Raw genomic sequence first — 18,731 nt, forward strand, 5'->3', positions numbered from 1 at the left:
GTTTAATCACAAAGGATACATTTATCTTTATTCTTGAACCAAAAGTTTTAAAAAGCAACAATATCTCTGTATAGATCAGTTCTTTGCAAACACTCTTATTCTAGGAATTGAGGAGCTGCTTGGTCACCATAGGAGATTTCTTCCCCAACTAGATGTAAAAATGTGTAAGAAACGATAGATCTCCTCTCCCACACTTGTTCTAAGAAGGGTCACCTGGCCTATGTGTTGGCCTGCCGGTTAATGTAGATGTTAGAATGAAAGTCGTCAGCCAACTTTCCTAACAGGAGATATCTGATTGGAAGCTGGACATCTTTAAATAGTGTCTGCTGCCTGCTGGGTTTATGACTAGCTGTCTCTGTTTCTAAGAGAAAGAAAGGAGAGAGACAATGATCTGAAAATCATCACCAGTACTATATAGGCTGCATTTGAAATCTGCAACAGAGTCAACCCTGACTATAGAGATGGAAACCAGTTTTTCTTAGGTTCCTAGTTGATGTCTAACAGCTCCTGAGGAGACTGTACAAATGGATTTTCCAGGGGTTGGTCCTCAATCAGCAGAATCTATTTAACCAACAGTCATATAGTGCTTAGTAAACACCAAGTACTATCTTTTAAATATATTTTTTATTCTGTTCATTTTTTATTTTTAGCCAGGCAGCTTGTGTGATCTCAGTTCCCCGACCAAGGACTGAATCCAGGCCATGGCAGTGAAAGCACTGAGTCCTAAACACTGGACCACCAGGGAACTATGAAGTACTATTTTAAATTTTTTACCAGTAGTAACACCCATAAAGTATTATCATAATCTCCACTTTCCAGGAAACAGAGACACAGAGAGATTAACTTTTCCAAATCACACAGCCAGTAAATATGGAGCTGAAATTCAAACTCAGACTCCGGTGTGTCTATCTGAGTCTGTGCTCACAGCTGCCACTCTATGCTGACATTCATCTATTTATTGAGCATCTACTCCATGTTTAAAGCTAAATGAGCCTGTGTGATGAGTCACAAGTTAGATATAAATTGTGGTCTTTGCCCCTCAAAGTTTTCAAATCAGTTAAGAGACAAACATTACACGGGAAGCAATTAGAAAGCCCCAGAATAACCCATTATTTCAGCTGGGGGAAAAAAAAGTGGATTCCTGGAGCTGAATTAGCTGGAGGAAAGACATGACATGAGCTTGGTAGGTGGTGAAGGTCTTATGTGGATGGGTGGGAATGGGCGGCAGCAGGGAGCATGGGATGTCCATAGAGGAGGGGGCTGAGAAAACCCCTTTCCTGGTGAATGGGCATGTGTTGGGAGTTAGGACTGAATGGCGAGGAAGGTCAGATGGGGAAGCCATCCAGGGTGAAGATCCAGGATTCCAGACTAGATAGCAGGGAGTCACTGCAAGCTCTTGAGCAGGACATGACACTGTTGGTTAAACCGGGGACACAGGCAGCATGGGCACTACATGGACAGCAGAACAGTCTCACTGCAAAGCCCAAGTGGCTGGATCAACTAACCCAAGAGACCAGAGAGAGCCAGGGCCAGGCCTAGGGTGGAAGCAGGTAGTCACAGCCTGGGGACGGACATTGATCATGCATGTCCTCTGTGCCAAAGACTGGGTGAGGTGTTTTTCATGCATCATCTTGTTTAATCCTCACAATGACTGTTTGCAGATGGTAAAAACAGTCAGCTCTAAGGCACTGGCATCAATGTTACTCCTCTACGGACAGTGGCGTGTTAATAAAGCCACCATCTCAGAGAGGCAGAAATCTCACTCCACGGTCTACCTGACACATCAGTTCTGTGATGCCTTTATTTGGTCCAGGCAAGTTTGGAGCCATACACTGTCGAGTTAACTATTTGCATGCAGCCCACAGAGAGGTCCTAGGCTGTCTGAAAGGGGTGACTGACTAGATCTGGGGTTTCGGGAGCCCCTGATTGATAGGGTAAAAAGGGCCTCAGACTAAGAAACTTACATTCTGGTCCAACTACATCTGGGACTTGGGGCAACTCCTTCACTCTCTCTCCCTACAATAGCAGGGTGGGAGACTTCTAAGATTTCTAAGATAGATTTCTAAGGTCTCTCCTGCTTTTTAGAGGAATGAAGTGAACTTGGGAATATCAATTAATAAGCAAGACCGTATCAGTCTGGATCTCAATAAGCAGGAAGTATTAGGCAAAGCTAAAAGACTGGAAAGACATTTTAGCTAGAATTAAACAGAAATGGACAGAATACTGGAGTCAAGAAGAAAGGAAGTGAGCAGCATTTACAGGTTTAATTCCAAAGCAGCAAGCTTCAGTGGCCTATTAGTAAAAACAGTCTGCCCAGTGGATAAATGGGCTGCTTGGTAAGAATGTTGGCAGGCTGGATGCCAAAGGGAATTTATTCATGTCCTAGTGTGTTGTATCTCAGGACTCTGACAGGTTTAGTCCTCTGCAGTGGGAGAAGGGGAGAGGGTCAGGACCCTCCACTGGGGGTGGGACGAGAGAGGCCATTCTAGCCTGTGCCACTGAACATCCGCTAGGCTGAGTCCATGCTGGCCAAGCACTCGTCCAGTTAGGACTTGGCTCCCCTTGTGGTTTGACTACAAGAATAGATATCCTGCTGCTGCAGATTTTGAGTTCGTGGGAGGCAGTCTCTGTGACCAGATGGCTCTGGCACAGACAAGAGGGAGATTCTGGGTCCTCAAAGAAAAGGGACAGGCCCAGCTGGACTTCCAGTGACAATATTTGACCATGGCCAGCTCGCAGCTCACCGATGCTGCCTCCTGGGGTACAGATAGGAGGGCAGAATGCAGCACAAGTGTTAACACACTTGCTAACACACACTTAGCAAGTACAGGGGTTCTAGGCCCCAAGCTAGGGTTTGGGAGCCTAATCATGGGACCCCTATAATGTAACTAGAAGGAGAGAAACAAATAAATAATACTGGGAAGGGTGAGGCGAGGCAGGCCCAAGCTTTCCATGGTGATTCAGGTATCAGCCTGACACATAAGGTGAGGGTTAGATGGGCAACAGGGCTAATAGCCAGGACAACATGCCATTCAAAACAGCTGAGAAAGTTCCTTAATAATCCACACGCTAGTGTTAGAATCATCAAGAGTGCGTCAAAAAACATACTGATGGGGGAGAGGCAGACCCAAAGACGTTGACTTCATTAGTCTGGGTTGGAGGGTGGGGGGCAGCAGAGGGGAGGGGCCTGGACATATACTTTTTAAAAATTCCCCGAGTAGTTTTACTGTAATTTGCTTCCAAAGGTTGAAAACCATTGGCCTGGACAGTGGTTCTTAATATATCTTTGGAGGAGTGGGAGGCAGAAAAGGCATCCAGGAAGCTTTTTCCCATTGTCCATGGCTGCCCCCTTTATCACCGTCTCAGTGAAGGGGCTGTGCCTGTAGTTGAAAAAGCCTGATTCTGATATTCCCACCGGACCATGGAGAGCCATTGGTGGGGTGGAGCTCAACGGCCTGCATTAACACTCTTCTTAAGTAATATTAGATTCATACAAAAGAGTAAATATAATGCATAAGTAGGCTAAGCAGAATAATAATAAAAAGACCCCCATGACCCAAGTGAAATCCTGTACCTTTGTTAACACAATTGGTGTCACTGGCTCTCCTCCCTCCCCTCCTGTCCCAGGCTCCCCAAGGAGATAACATCCTTCTTCAATGGGGGCATTTTTAACAAGCAGGGGGTCCTGGGCCTCTGAGAGGGCGGGCCTTCAGGTTGGGAGGGTGTGGAGGAGGCGGACAGGAGGATCAAGAGGATCAAGTGACCGGGCTGTGAGAGGGGGGGCGGGCAGAGGCCGGGGAGCCAGGCAGAGCCTGCCACAGCCTCTAACAGAAGCAGAGGCGGGCAAAGCATTTGTTAAAGAAGTGCTAGAGAAATCCCTTTAGACCTAGTACAATGGAGTCCCAGATGCTCGCAGAAAAGCCAGCCTTTCAACTGTTTTGTTTTCCCAGCCCTGGCTGCTGCCGCCAAATTGACAAGCATGCAATAGCTCAGGGGGTGCAGAGTTCAAGGCCCTGCGGATCTGTTGGACAAGAACAAAAAGGTGCAACTTGATCTCTCTTTCTCTATAGGCTAATCACACAGGAGAGCTTTTCCTTGGGGTTATTATTCTATTATAAACCCAGCTGCTTATAGCAAATCAACTGCTACCTCTCTTAGAAGGTACGAAGTAGGTCAGCGACGATCTACCTGGGTACACAGGCTTGGCTTGAGTGACACAGGCTATATGAATAATTAAACCCACACATCCCGAAGATCAGCATTGCCTCTGAGAGCGTTTCTTGCCCTAGGAGACTGTCGGGAATTAGAGGTAAGAGGAAGCCAAAAAATCCAGCTGCAGGTGTACCAAAAGGGAGGAGCAATCCAAGAGTGGAGGGGAGTGAGGACCAGGGCAGGAAGCCAGTCTTAGGAGGCTGGGATGTCTAAGCAAGGACTCTGGCCAGGGTCTCCTGAAGGGGTCTGGGGAGGACTGGGTCAGGGGCTGTGTTTGTGAAACAGACACTTAATACAAGCTGGGGCACAAGAAGAAACATGCAAAAAGTCCAATCTTGCTTAGGGGGTGGTTATAACAAAGGCCCAGTTTAGGTGACACAAGCAGTCAGACTGGCTGGGGGTCTACGGGCCTTACATTTCCTATAACTAGCACCTGACATGGATTGGGGGTGCCTGAACCTGCAGGAACTGGGAGAAGCAGGATCTTTAAATCTCACAGGGGCTTTTATATGTTTTTCCAGAGGCAGCTGCTTCCATGGATGAGAAGCTTGGAAAAGATCAAAAGTTACCCACCGCCTTGTGCAAAGATGCACGTGCAAAGGTCTTCACCAGCCATAAAGAGCTGCAGGCTCTCAGAGGAAAACTCGTCACTCCTGGCTAATGAGGCCCTGGCAAATGACAACGAGGAAAAGAAGACAAAGAAGGCCAGCCTGCCCTCCCACAGGCTGGTAGGCAGCACAGTGACAGCAGGGCACCTGACTCTGGAATAAAGATTTCTCAAGGAGGGGGAGGGGGGATACCAGCAAGCTACAATTTTGGAGCAAGGCAGCACCCTGCACACTATTTTTGGTACACACTGCAGTATAGACCCTAGCAAGGATTGGTGTGGTAATCAGAGTTATACTGACGATAAGTACTGGGGCCTCTCTTAGAATCCTGCTGGGAGTATCCGTTGTTCCAACCAGATTGGAAAGTGATTTGGCAGCATCTTCTAAAGCTAAACATGTGTGTCTTCTGTGACCCGGTACTCTCAACCCCCAGGAACATGCCTAGCAGAAATGTACACACATTTGCTAAATGACATGTACACAACATTCACAGCCACAGCATTTGTAATAGCCCTGAACTAATGACCTTGTTGACGGTGGAATGGCTGGGTACTACATGGGCTTTTGTACAGTGGGATGCTAGTAAGCAATGAAAGTGGAGTAAGCATGATGTGCAAAAACATGGGTGAATTTCACAAAAATAATACTGAGCAAAGGAAGTCAACACAAGGGGACAGACTGCCTGAGTTCATTTACATAAAGCACAGTCAAAACCAACCTATGGTGAATATACAGAAAACCACTGACATCTGCACTTTAAATAGGTGAATTGTATGGCGCGTGTATCTCAATTAAGCTGTTATTTACAAAACAAAAAGCCTATGGTATTAGAAGTCAGGATAGTGGTTCTCCTTGGTGAGGAGTAGTGACTGGGGAGGGGACACAAGGGGGAATTCTGGGTGCTGGCAATGTTTGGTTTCTTGATTTGGGTGCTGGTCACAAGGGTGTGTTCAGTGTGACAATTCTTCCTACTTAGAATCTGTGTACTTCTCTGTATGTCTTCAATAAAAATAATCAGCGGGCTTTCTGGTGGTCCAGTGGTTAAGAACCTGCCTGCCAATGCAGGGGATATGAGTTCGATCCCTGGTCCACAAGGATTCCACACGCTGCAGGGCAGCTAAGCCCATGCACCACAGCTACTGAGCCCACGTGCCATAACTCCTGAAGGCTGTGCACCTAGAGCCCGTGCTCCACAACAAGGGAAGCCACCGCAATGAGAAGCCTGGGCACCACAGCTAGAGAGTAGCCCCCACTCGCTGAAACAGAGGAAGCCTGCACACAGCAACAAAGACTCAGTGCAGGAAAAAAAAACTTAAAAAAAATTAAAAATTAACCACAAACAAAGCAGGCCTGGCCTGGCAGGGCTCAAGTGCATCGACATGGTGAGCTGAAAGTGCTCATTCACTTCAGAAAGGCCCTGTCTGCCACCTGGGTCCCCTTGAGAGGACCCTGCTAGTGTGTATGAGGATGGGGCTCCCCATTTCATGAGTGAGGCATCACCTGCATGGCCCCAGAGTAATTCTCAGAGGAGAAACTAGGGAGGGTTCACAGAACACCTCTCTTCCCCGGGCTTGGCTCCAGTGGGCAGCTGTGGCCTGGGATATCATCCTCTCCTCAGCACAGGCTGGGCTATGGCCACTGTGACTCCTCACAGCTCAGCCTTCAGGGGTCTGATCTGCTGTTCCAGGACTGGGAAGGAGGCATATCCTCAGGGAGAGCTTCAGGGCCATTTGCTTGAGGTGGGCTAGCCTGTAATGTTGCAACTCCAAGGCCAGCCTCTGCCTGCCCCAACCTGGCTCTTTAGGGTGGGTTTGGGGAGCACCAGCAGGAGGAGCACTGAAGCCCCCAGGAATATGGATCCCAGAGAGAGCACCGAGCATGGGAGAGGGGCTCCCTGAGGACCCCAGAGAGAACAAAAGCGAGATTTTAGGGTACAGGGCCACTGGGGATTTGCAGCAGTGGGCCAAAGTAGGACATAGGACTGTAGCCACTGGGCCAGTGGCCAGTGGACTCCTTTTATCCAGCGAACATTAGAGGCTAAGTCCTTTATAGATCAGATTGTACAAAGGGCTGATGCCGAGGCCAGGGACTTCTGGGCCTTGAGATTCTGATTCAATTCTGCATTTGAAAAAAATTTTCATAGATGAATCTGATGCACAGTTGGATGTAGAGACCCACATGGATAAATATCAATCACTTATTCATTCAACAAACATTTACTGGTCAGCTACTCTAATTCTAGGTCAGGGTCAGGCTCTAGAAACACAGAAGAATACGGTCAGGCCTTGCCCTTAAGGAGCCCATAGTCTGAGCTTCAGAAAGAAGCCTGCATGTGACAGATAATTACAATGCAGAGATGACAGCAATGACAGGATTCTGGAGCACAGACTAATGGTGAAAAAAACCTATTTGTGATGCTTTTGAGAAAATGTAATTTCGTCCTGATTCGTTTGTTTCACAGGTCTGAATTTTTGTATTTTGCATTGAAGCAGCTCAAGCCCAGCTCAGTAATTCTTGAACATTGTCCATGATAATTCACTCTGGAAAGAGGGCCCACCACCAGTGGTTTTCAAGCTGTTTTTAAAAATAACAAGCTAAGAAAGATAATCAAAGATAGCTAACTATGTCTGTTTCATAATTTCTACCATTAAAATAATCTAGAAGAAGCATATCGATTTTTCACAACTTGGGGGAAATTAATTTATTTAGCTTGTCATACATAAAGGAGTCCGTTAGACCAACCCCCTCCCCCCAATACATGCACAATAACAAACAACAGCTAATTCTCCTCTTCCTCTAGATCGGCACTACATGACATACAAACATAAAAATAAAATCAGTTTCTGGCCTCGGTACCTCACTTAAGTGATGTGATCAGCAAAATGGGCCTAAATGCCTCCGTTTTCCATAATCATGGACATCTATGACATTTAGCCCAAAATTTCCTGTTTTAGTTGCACAGTGGCCCCTTTCAAGGCCAAATTTCTTCTTTGAGCAATACGGTGGGAGCACCCTGTTCATGAGGGTCTAGTCTAGAGCAGGCCCAGAAACAGAGGAAGCCACCAAGGAAGCACCTTCAGCACCCAGAAGCATTACCTTGGTCCCATGGTAGAAGTCGTCCACGCACGTGGCATTCATGAAGGTCTGGTGGAAGTGGGTGCTGGTGTCGATGCCTCCAGGGATCACCAGCTTCCCCGTGGCATCAATCACCTTGGCCCCTCCAGGGATCATGAGTTCACGGCCCACCTGCTGGATGATGCCGTTCTCGATGTAGACATCGGCCTCGTGGGTGCAGTCATCGTTCACAACCTTGCCTCCCTTGATGAGAATCCGCACGCTGGCTGAATTGGCAAGCATGTTCCTGTGAAAGGTGAGAGGGGGGCACTGGTCAAAGACAAAGTCCCTTTTCATGGTCACCAAGGTCCCACCCCTGCCTGTGAGAGCCCAAAATAAATGGGCAGAGTTGAGGGAGCAGGGATGGGGAAGAAGTTTCTCCATAGCCTGAGGACACTGGTCCTCCAGCCAGCTGGGGTCACAGGCCTCCCAATAACCTCACAGCAGGACTACTTGGGAATCATGACACTGCGGCAATTAAGGTGAGGCGAGAACCCAAAGAAACATCGGTTTTCAGCTTCTCAAGATGTTGTGGGGGTTGTGAAGAATTTTCATATCTCTTGTCTCATTTTGGGCTTCCCTGGTGGCTCAGACTGTAAAGAATCCACCTGCAATGTGGGAGACCTGGGTTCTCATTTTATTACTACAGTCCTAGAAGTGGCATTTCACAGATGAGAAAACTGAAATTGCTATTAAGGAATTTATGGCTACTAACTAGCCAAGTCAAACCCAGAGGTCTTACATGAGGAATGTCCCCACTAAACCATATATGGTCCTGGAGATATTGGAGGCTCCTGGGGCATGTTTCAGAGGGCCAGATTCTCCAAGCCTCACAGCTGTTTAATTCAGGCCATTCTTCAGCTAGATTCTGCTGCACTTCACCATCCTGTGTTTGCGTCAGGAAGTCCACTACCACACTGAAGCTCCCTAGCTGACTGCATATTGATAAACTCATCTGAGGAGCTTTTGAAAAGTGTCCATGCTCAAGCTCCACCACTGAAGACTCAGCTTTATTTGGTTCAGGCTGTGCCCCCAGAATCCATTTTTCAAAAGCCACAGACCTCTACCATACACTTAAAGAATTAACACCAATCCCTTCCAGAAAATAGAGAAGGAAACCTTCCTAAGTCATTTTATGAAGTCGGGATTACCCTGATACCAACGATAGAGAGATACAGTACCAAAAAAAAAAAACCTCTGAAGTGATATCCCTCATGAATGTAGATACAAAAATTTCTAATAAACCTCAGCAAACAGAATTTAGCAATATGTAAAAGAATTCAAAAATCCCACCCATGTAAATGGGATTACCTCCAGGGATGCAAAGCTTGCTCAATTTTTGAAAATCAATCAGTGTAATCCACCATATTAACAGGCTAAAGAAAAAAAAATCACACAATCATATAAATTGATACAGAAAAAGCACTTGACAAAATACAACAACCATTCATGATGAAGACTCTCAGGAAAGTAGGAATAGAAGTTAATTTCCTCACGTTGATAAAGAACATCAACAAAAAATCTGTAGCTAATGTCAGAATTAATGACGAAAGACTGAACATTCTCCCCGCTAAACTGGGAATAAGCCAAGGGTGTCTACTCTTACCACTATTATTCAATAGAGAAAGTCCTAGCTGGCAATATGACAAAAGAAAATGAAATGAAAGACACAACAATTGAAAAATAAAAAAGTTGTTCTTATTTGCAGGTGGTGTGATAGGGGCTATGCAGAAAATCCCGAAGGATCTACAAAAAAATCTCCTAGAACAAATAAGTGAATTCAGCAAGGTCCCAAGGTATAAGATCAACATACAAAAGCTATTGTTTCTTTATATACTAGCAATGAACACATAGATGGTCAAGAAAATTGAAATACTTAGGCATAAATCTAAGAATGCATATAGGATTTGTATGCTGAAAAGTACAAAATGCTGGTGAAAGAAATCAAAGATCTAAATAAGTGGAGAGACATTCTATGTTCATGGATCAGAAGACTTAACACAGAAAAGACGTCAGTTCTCCCCTAATTGATATACGTGTTTAATGCAGGTTGATTTTGGCAACTCTCTTGACCATTTGGTATCTGAATAGAAATGATTTTCATTTAGATTTTTTTATTTTTTTATTTTTATTTTTATTTATTTATTTATTTATTTAATTTTATTTTTTTTCATTTAGATTTAGAAAATATAAACCTGACCAAGCAGAGGGAGATATACCTCCCTCCCACAATGACACTGCAGCATCATTGTGGTCTCAAAGAAAGCTGACATTTTTACTTAGTAAACTTATTCTTAAGGATCCAATCAATTGTCCCCTCTTCTGAGAAGCTTTCCCTGACTCCCTCAGTACCTTCACTTAATTTACGGCACTGGAATCTGTCTTCACCTCTGCACTAAGTCCTCAAAGTCAAAGGCATAGCAGTGAGCACTCTATCTGCCCAGTCCTCACCCCCAGCATCTGATATAGGAAATTCAAACTGTGAAAAAAAAAAAAAATGAATGAATGGCCGCCTCTATTGATACTTGTGCACCCAACAATCAAATGGTTTAAAGAGTAGGCCAATTCCACATTTGCTGTCTGGGACATTTGGCAACTCTGTATATAGGATAATGCTCAACTTTCATCCCTCTTCCAATACAGCACATCACTGTGAACAGAGCAAAGAAAGCGACACACTCTCTCTCATCCTCATCATTTTATTTTGCCTGCCACCAGCCAAGGTACAGGAAGCCTGTGTCCTAGGATGAAAAGGTCTTACAATCTGTTGAAGGAATAACTCTTGTAAGGAAATAAAGTCAGCTAGTTGGAGAGCTTAGCCTGCTCTCCTGAGCTCGCTTGGTTAGGCAGTTGTTTTTTGTTTGTTTTGTTTTGTCAAATTGACCAGGCTGGAGTGCACGGAATCTCCACACAAAGAAAGTTTACAGTTTGAATTCAGCTTAGACTGTCAGGTCCTCCTGCTCTTAGGAGAGGCTGGTCACTGGGGTCTGCTGCTGGGAGATCCTGGGAAATAAGACAGGTGGCTGGGAGTAAGCCTCCTTTCCTTACATTGTCTCCCATAAACATCTAGTCCCTGCCAGGCGTCCTTCTGACCTTTGAGGAGAAGGGATCCCTCCCCTAGTATGGAAGGAACTGGGTAGAGACAGTGGGGAGGAATCGGGGAGGCCAGAGGGGCGCGGAGACCGGGACTGTCATAGCAATAAGCCCGTTGTCTGAAGCTGGAATAAAGCTGACATACGTCAGGAGAACTTTTGTCCTAAAATCTGAAAAATGGAATTTTAATTTAATACACAATAATCAGGAAATGAATTTGGTTCTTAGGTGATGGACAAAACCTTTCTGGCCAAAGGAAGCCCAGAAAGCCTTCAGAGATGCAATCTCTTTCTTCCAAGGCCAGAAGTGATCACAAAAGGAGAGATGCAAGTTCTCAGTGAGAAATAATGGTGATAAGACATGCACAATCCTCTGTGCAAATATATAATCCTCACCTTTAAAAAGAACTTTAAGTAAGATGGAAAATAGGAATATTTATGCTGGGAAATTGCTGCCCAGCCATTATGTCAGCACGGTAAATGAGAATGTTGATTTGCTTATTAATCCACAACACATACTCATGGCACACACCTGGAGGGTGGAGACCCTGGAAGAGTGATGTGATAATGATTTACCGGGGTTTCTTGTCTGAGCTGTGATGCTGGAATCATCGTAAGCCAAGGGCGTCTTCTTCAATAGTAACAATAGTAACAAGGCTCTTAGTAAGCTAACACCCTGTGCCTGGAATTTAATTCACATAGCAGGCCCAAGAAGTAAGAAGGCGGGGAGGTATTAACTCTATTTTAAGAGAAGGAAATAGAGGTTTTGAAATAACAGGTAACCCATCAGAGGTCATACAACTCCAGGGTCTGGGACTTACAGGGAAGGTTACTTACAGGAAGGTTATCAGAGTTACTCTGGGTAGAAGAGTTTCAGATGATTTTTACATTCTTGACAGTTTTTTATATTTTTCAGATTTTATACATTAAACTTGTATTACCTTTTAAATTCTAAAAAGTTGTATTAAGAAGGTTTTTTAAGCTACAAAGAAGCCAGAAAGACTCCAACTTGACCCTTCACTAATGTCCAGTGGGCTCAGTCCCTCCATCTGCCATCCTCTATGTGAGGAGATGAAGAAAAGACCTGCTCCTCACAGCTGTACCTGAATCCTTCTCTAGAACACTTGGGCTGCCACCATGACTCACCCTATCATTTTCCACTTCTTTGTTGGGAATCCCTGAAGGCTAACCAGGCTCTGAAGAGGCTGGGTTCCCGCAAATCTGGGGAGTCCTGCAGCCTCTCTGGTTGGGGGATCCCATTCACAGAAGCCTGCTTTAGTCCTGGAACTCTGGACTGGACTGGACTCCTAGGACTACTTTAGAGGAAACTCATTCTCAGAATTTAGAGGATTCTAATAATAATCTTAACAATTAGCAAACATCTACTATATACTGGACCCTTCCCAATGCCCACCATATACATTATCTTATTTGATTCTTACAATGCCATGAGATAGATACTATTATTGCCCCCAGTTTTACCATAAAGAAACTGATGCTTAGAAAAGTTAAAGGAACTTCTTCAAAGTCACACAGCTAGTTTATAATAGAGTAGGGTTTGAAAGCCAGACTATCATTTTTAGAGCAGTTATGAATTGAATGTTTGTGTCCTCCCAAAATTCATGTGCTGAAGTTCTAACTTCCAGAGTGGCTATATTAGAAGATGGGGCCTTTAAGGAAGTTTTTAAGGATAAATGAAGTCATAAGGGTGGAGCCCTGATCAAATAGGATTAGTGTCCTCATAAGATGAAACATCAGAGAGCTCTCCCTCTCTCCCCTACCCACTCTCACCCCCATAAACCGTGCTTATGCCCAGAAGAAAGGTCATGTGAGGACACAGTGAGAAGGCAGCCAGCTACCAGCCAGAAAGAGTCCTCACCAGAAACCAACCCTGTAAATAATGGCTTCAGTGTAAACAGTGGCCGGACTGATGGGTCTGATTGGCACAGAACTGTCAGCTCCCTCCAACCCTCTGGCAGACTTACAGCTTCACATTGGGGGGTGTAGTCATCACAACTACCTGAAAATCTTCAGTGTTTTGGGGGTTACCAAGGCCTTGGAACACTCCAGTGCTAGACTGGGGTGTTTGGATAATAATGTAGCATGGTTGTTTAAGTTCCCTGCCCAAGGTGTTTTGGGAAAATATCTTTTTAAAATGAACATTTGTGTGCATGAAAATATTCTATAACTTCATTCCTCCCCAGTGTCAAGCACTGGAGGCAACTCTGAAAGGACACAGGCCTTGCTCTCAAGAAACCCAGTCTTAGAACCTCCCTGGTGGTCCAGTGGCAAACACTTCATGCTCTTGAGTTCTGTCCCTGGTCAGGGAACTAGATTCCACATGCTACAACTAAAACCCAGCACAGCCAAATAAATAAATAGTAAAGTATTTTTTTAAAAAAGAAAGAAACTCAGTCTAGTGAGTGAGAGACACACAAATAATTGCATTACTAAGTGCTAAAGTGTCAAGGGGACATTTCTTGCCTAAAGACCTTAAATCTAACTTGATTTAGACTAGGTGTCTCTCACCAGGTACCAGATGCCAGAGCTGTGACTGGGTGAGACCAGCAGGTTGGTGATGGGAGGCATGTCTTTTGTTACACCAGTGTCCTCCCACACATTTCCAAATGGTCTGTATCACCAAGATGTCTCATTCCTCCTGATCCCGCCTTGATGTTGACTTCTGTGATGGTTGACATTCATTATGCTTCTCACCTCCTCCAGTAGCCTCATTAGCACCTCATTCCTAGAGTTCTCCCTGCTAGTCTTTGCTAAAAGAAAGACATACTGGCATCTTTTCCCACAGTGTCCCTGCTGTCTGTGCGTGTACGACGTGTATATGTACATAACAAAGTGAGGGGGTGTGTGAATGGGGAGATACCTCAGACCTCCTAGGAGAGTCCCCCCAGAGAGAAAGGATTTGAGCACAGTTGTTGAAACTCATGCTTTTAAACAGTGCAAATACTACAGGCCATGATGGTCTTTCCCTCTGCTCTAGCGGGGCAGCATATTCAGAGAACATCCTTATCAATGGTCATGGTCAAAAAGGTCAGGATTGGTTTTACTCATTTATGATGCTTTGAGTCACTGATTTTATTCCAAAACCTAACTCTTTGCAACCCTATGGACTGTAGCCTGCCAGGCTCCTCTATCCATGGAATTCTCCAGGCAAGAATACTGGAGTGGGTTGCCATACCCTCCTCCAGGGGATCTTCCTGACCCAGGGACTGAAGCCTCTTATGTCTTCTGCATTGGCAGGTGGGTTCTTTACCACTAGCACCAACTGGGATGCCCCATAACTTATACACAGAGCCAGTCTGGCCCACTGCTTATTACACGCTATGGACTGAATGTTTAGGCTCACCTCTCCCACATTCATATGTTGAAGCCTTAATCCCAACGTGATGGTATTTGGAGCTGGGGTCTTGGGAGCTACTTAAGTCATGACAATCTTGTAGTTTCCTAATAAGAAACACAAGAGCTCTCTCTTTCTGCCATATGAAGACACAGAGGGAAGACTGTCCACAAGCAAGAAACTCTCTCACCAGGAACTGAACTGGCTGGGACATTGATCGTGGACTTCTCAGCCTTCAGAGCTATGAGGAAGGAGTTTCCGTTGCTCATGGCACCCAGTCTCTGGTATTCTTATTATAGCAGCTCAAGCTGACTAAGATACCACATCAGATAGTAATAAACATTATAGTAAAATCATCATTAAGTAACAACTGGGCCTTAAAATAAATACACCTCCTTTAAAGACTTCTGGCCATATCCTACACTCCCATTGGTTTAACCAAAAACTGATCATCCAGCTCTTCTGTCTATTCAAACAAACAGTCAAATCACATCTCTGTCCTCCCAGGAAGAAATGGGGAAAAACACCAGATAGTTAAATGCTATTAGAAAAAATAATTCAGAGGTATGAAATTCTAGAGCTGCACAGATTCAAGTGGACCCTGACTTTCCCTCCAGTGCTGGACTTTAGCAACAGGGACCTTGAATTGAAGGGAACCAGTTCAGGACTAAAGGGGTGGTGTTCTGCTACAAATATCAGAGATATTAAGAATCTTACAGTATATTCAAGGAAGCAATGATGCTTTCCTCAGAAAGATGGTAGATATCTCCAACATGCAAAGACTTATCCAAGTGTACACAGCTCATATCTCCCCAGTTTCCTGGTCCTTATGTTCTTGAACCAGTAGTGGGTCAGAGTTAAGGTGATGTGCTGGCTGGGGAAAGAGGGACTTCCGTGTGGGGAGGGAAAATGCTGTGAGCTGGGAGCCAAGTCTTTCTTGAGAAAGCTTCTTTGTGTTTAAACTAGTAACAATTATTGCTATCTGCTCTCCCACAACCATCTTGTGGGATGACAGTAAATTTCCTGCACTGCCCACCTTCCTGCCATTTTTTCTGTCATTGAGCAGCTCCAGCAAAGAAATGCATGGTTGGGTGAGGGGTGGGGGGGCACTTTGCCGAGTGGACAGTCAAGGTTACAGCAGCTCTGCTTCTCATTCATGAAGTGCACACACCCCACACTCCTAGAAGGTGCACAGTGTAAGTCCTGCCAAGGAAATGCCAACCCCAACACTGCGTTTGGAATTGCCTGCTTCTGTCAACACCTTCCACAGTTCCCTGAGCCTGCAGGGAGGTGTGAGACGAGGAGAGCGGCAGTCTGTCCAGCGCAGCTGCCTCCTGCCAGCCGCTCAGCCGGCGGAAGCTGAGAGGCTCCGGCTCTCGGCACAAACATCCAGGCCAAAAGACACACCGCAAAGGGACACTTCTTACAGGAAGACCGTGAAACTAACCCAACAGGTATTGGTTTAAGATGTATATTCCCTCTTAACAGGTATTGGTTGAAGACTCACATTTCCCCTTTGGGTAGAATCCACAGGAAATCATGAGATCTTTAGAGACAGTTGGTCACTGTGATAGCCAGTAATATACAAGAGCTACACAACTGCCCTGTGACATGAAGGTCCTGTGCATTTAGGCAATGGCAACCCACTCCAGTACTCTTGCCTGGCAAATACCATGGATGGAGGAGCCTGGTGGGCTGCAGTCCATGGGGTCGCTAGGAGTCGGACACGACTGAGCGACTGCACTTTCAATTTTCACTTTCATGCATTGGAGAAGGAAATGGCAACCCACTCCAATGTTCTTGCCTGGAGAATTCCAGGGACGAGGGAGCCTGGTGGGCTGCCATCTATGGGGTCGCACAGAGTTGGACACAACTGAAGCGACTTAGCAGCAGCAGCAGCAAGAGCAACCTGGGGGTGGAAGCTGGAAGTGTGGTGAAGCCACTCAGGTCACAGGGGACATGCTGAACAGCAATGGCTGGTCCCTTGCTCCTAGCTGATAACATTTGTTATAGGATCAAAAGGTAATATAAGTCAGGGGTTTGGGAAACAAAAGAAGACCATGCAGCTATTTTTCTTCTGATCAGCACATGGGGAAGAGAAACAGACTAATGAGAGAGCCATCCCTGGAGGGGTGTTTGTGCTTAGTGCATCCTGGGATGATTCCGAAAGGGGATTTTCTTGGCGTTGAAAAATGAGAACAAATTAAAGGTTCAACACAGCACAAAAACCAAAAAGGGAAGTTTGAGGTGAGTGGGAAACAGCTAAGTGTTTACATTAACAAATTTGATTTTTTTTTTTCAAATTTGATTTTTTAAAAAAGTAAACTGCTTTCTACGTAGTAAAGCACTAAACAATTCTTAACTAATATTAAAGTGCAGTGTAATTTTATAACTAATTCTTAACTGGCTTTATAAACTCTTGAATAGATTTTAAACAATTTTATAACCTACCTGTAAGGTATTAATATAAATAATAATGACACAAACACCAGTGAACTCAGCATCGTCATTACCATTCATCCTGGTACCTCCTTCATCCCAGCTCGCATCCCCCTTCTCAGAGGTAACTGCTCCTCTAGTGGATTTGTATGAACTAATGACTAATAACAATTAGGTGACAAGTAACAAAAAGAGGACAAGATCACAGATGCTCCCATCCCATGACTGCCTCTCCCCATATCCCGCAGTCACGCTTCACCTACTCCTGACTGCTTTCTTTACCACCTAGTTCTCTGCTTGAAACAGAAATCGGAGAACCTCCGCTATGCTAGTAACAAAGGAGTGAGGCATTCTAGGGCTTCCCAGGTGGCTCAGTGGGTAAAGAATCTGCCTGCAATGCAGGAGATTCAGGAGAAGTGGGTCCAACCCCTGGGTCAGGAAGATTCCCGGAGGGTATGGCAACCCACTTAAGTATTCCTGCCTAGAACATTCCATGGACAGAGGAGCCTGGCAGGCTCCAGTCCATGGGGTCACAAAGAGTTGGACACGACTGAAGTGACTGAGCATGCACACATGGGGCATTTTAACACCATCCAAAGGACCACTGGACCATTCCGCTGAGTTGTCCCAAGGCAGCATCAATCAGTTCAAAACCAACTGCACTGCCCCCATCACCCATCCAGAAATCTGGGACTTCTCCTGGATTTCTCTCCAACCTAGGCCAGTATCAGTGTTCAGAAAGACTGGTGTGCACCTCGGAGCTTTGTGCAAAATATTTTGCGGGACTCTGGAAGTAAAAGCCAACTATGGGGTGAAGAACTGGGAAAGGTAAAAGGGCAGGTCCTCCATCTCTCATCTGGGGCTCATCAAAGACTAGTGGGGACCCGGAGGCTGGGGCCTCCAGGCCGGGACAGGAAGAAGAGCTAGTGAGGCCGAGGGGTAGCACAGGGAGGGCAGAGGCTACAGTGGTTGTGGCAGATGTTACCCTCCTCCCTCCTGCCAAGACACAATGGATCCTTCATCCAGTAGCAACACACTATTTCTGCATCGAACTGGCCAGGCAGGAAGTTGCTAACACCCCAGGGGCTCTATAACCCGAGGGCTGAGCAAGATCTAGGTTCTGGGTGGCAGGTGCCAGCTGGCCCAGGATGTTTCTAACTGGGGACCATGAAACAGCTGCATCTGGAATACTGCCACCAGCGTGGTCTCCATGTGGTAGAGAAGGTAGCACGGGACCGGCAGGGCAGGGCAGGACTGCAGGTGAGAGCCCAGCACCAGGGCAGCCTCTTCAGGAAGCAGTCTGTCAAGTGATGGATGTGAATGTGGTGACAGAGGAAGGGCTTGCTCCTGAGAAAGTGTGAATTACCAGCTTAGACCAGGAAGGTGCCGTGAGTGGAGCCCAAGGGGCAGGCCTGGCTTCTGGGAAGGCATATGTGAATCCAACAGGGGTGAGTCCTTAAGAAGCTAAGATCAAGTAAGTGCTTTTAATCCCATAGGTTCATCAGCCCAGCCCGGCCCTGCAGGGTGGGCTTACTGATCAAGCACCATGAGTGCGTAAGGGGGCAAAAGCGAAATTCCAAGGATTAGCCATGAGAGGGTGGTAAGAAATGGAGCTGTAGGCCACTTGTTCAACGAGATTAGCTACGAGAATCGAGCAGTTGTTAGAAGGCAAAGCCGAGTGCGCATGTGAGTGTGTGTATTGCTGATCCAGGACGGGCTTCTCTGTGTGCCTGCGGTGGGCACCCTGGCCTGGCATGACCAGTCAGTCACCCACTGACTCACTGAGGTCAGGCGGCTCATGTGAGATCCTGGGAGGCTGAACACCAGCAAACACCAGTAAGTATGTGTAAAATCTCCCTTCCATGAGCCCAGCTGCTCCAGGGCCCTGGAAGAAGGGCAGAGGAAGGGGCG

At 45.9% G+C, this 18,731-nt stretch overlaps 1 protein-coding gene across 1 annotated transcript in view; it reads right to left on the reverse strand.

Annotated features, from left to right (window-relative positions):
* The window catches only part of DPYSL5 (dihydropyrimidinase like 5), an 86,002-nt gene that overhangs the window by 40,942 nt on the left and 26,329 nt on the right, over positions 1–18,731 (reverse strand). The window contains 1 exon segment of the mRNA XM_052649200.1: positions 7,917–8,181. Within this exon segment, the coding sequence (XP_052505160.1) occupies positions 7,917–8,181 (265 nt within the window).

The sequence above is a fragment of the Budorcas taxicolor genome, chromosome 11 (genome assembly GCF_023091745.1).
Source record: "Budorcas taxicolor isolate Tak-1 chromosome 11, Takin1.1, whole genome shotgun sequence".
NCBI lineage: Eukaryota > Metazoa > Chordata > Mammalia > Artiodactyla > Bovidae > Budorcas > Budorcas taxicolor.